The sequence below is a fragment of the Gavialis gangeticus genome, unplaced genomic scaffold, assembly GCF_001723915.1.
Source record: "Gavialis gangeticus isolate Ggan-Ray unplaced genomic scaffold, GavGan_comp1, whole genome shotgun sequence".
In the NCBI taxonomy this organism is placed as follows: domain Eukaryota; kingdom Metazoa; phylum Chordata; order Crocodylia; family Gavialidae; genus Gavialis; species Gavialis gangeticus.
This window is the reverse complement of record NW_017729000.1, coordinates 22157256-22157547: the sequence shown is the minus strand read 5'-3', so window position 1 is coordinate 22157547 and position 292 is coordinate 22157256. Positions and strand designations below refer to the sequence as shown.

The 292-nt window shown below is 74.3% G+C and overlaps 1 protein-coding gene across 1 annotated transcript in view; it reads right to left on the bottom strand.

Annotated features, from left to right (window-relative positions):
• BOD1 (biorientation of chromosomes in cell division 1) overlaps window positions 1-81 on the bottom strand; it is a 6133-nt gene extending 6052 nt beyond the window's left edge. The window contains exon 1 of the mRNA XM_019505985.1: window positions 46-81. Within this exon, the coding sequence (XP_019361530.1) occupies window positions 46-81 (36 nt within the window). The remainder of the gene's footprint in view (window positions 1-45) is intronic.
• Window positions 82-292: the final 211 nt, after the last annotated feature.

The following is a 292-nucleotide window of genomic DNA, read 5'->3' as shown; positions in this document are numbered from 1 at the left end:
CATGGCCCACGCCCTGCACGCGGGCTCCGCGCCCCCCTGCGGCACCCGGCGTCGCCGCCGGCGCGTCGAGTTCTGCGTCATAGCGCCGCGCTGCATCATGGGGGCGCGAGGCCCTGCCGCCGCGGCCTTTCTAGGCCTCGAGCCTGGGGAGCGGGCGCGGCGGGAACTACAAGCCCCAGGGTGCATCGCGGCAGGCCGGGAGAGGGGCGGCCCGCGCGAGGCATGCTGGGCAGGGTAGTTTTTCTCCTGCGCCCAAGTCCCGCCTGCGGCAGATAATCCTCTCCTTGCCCGG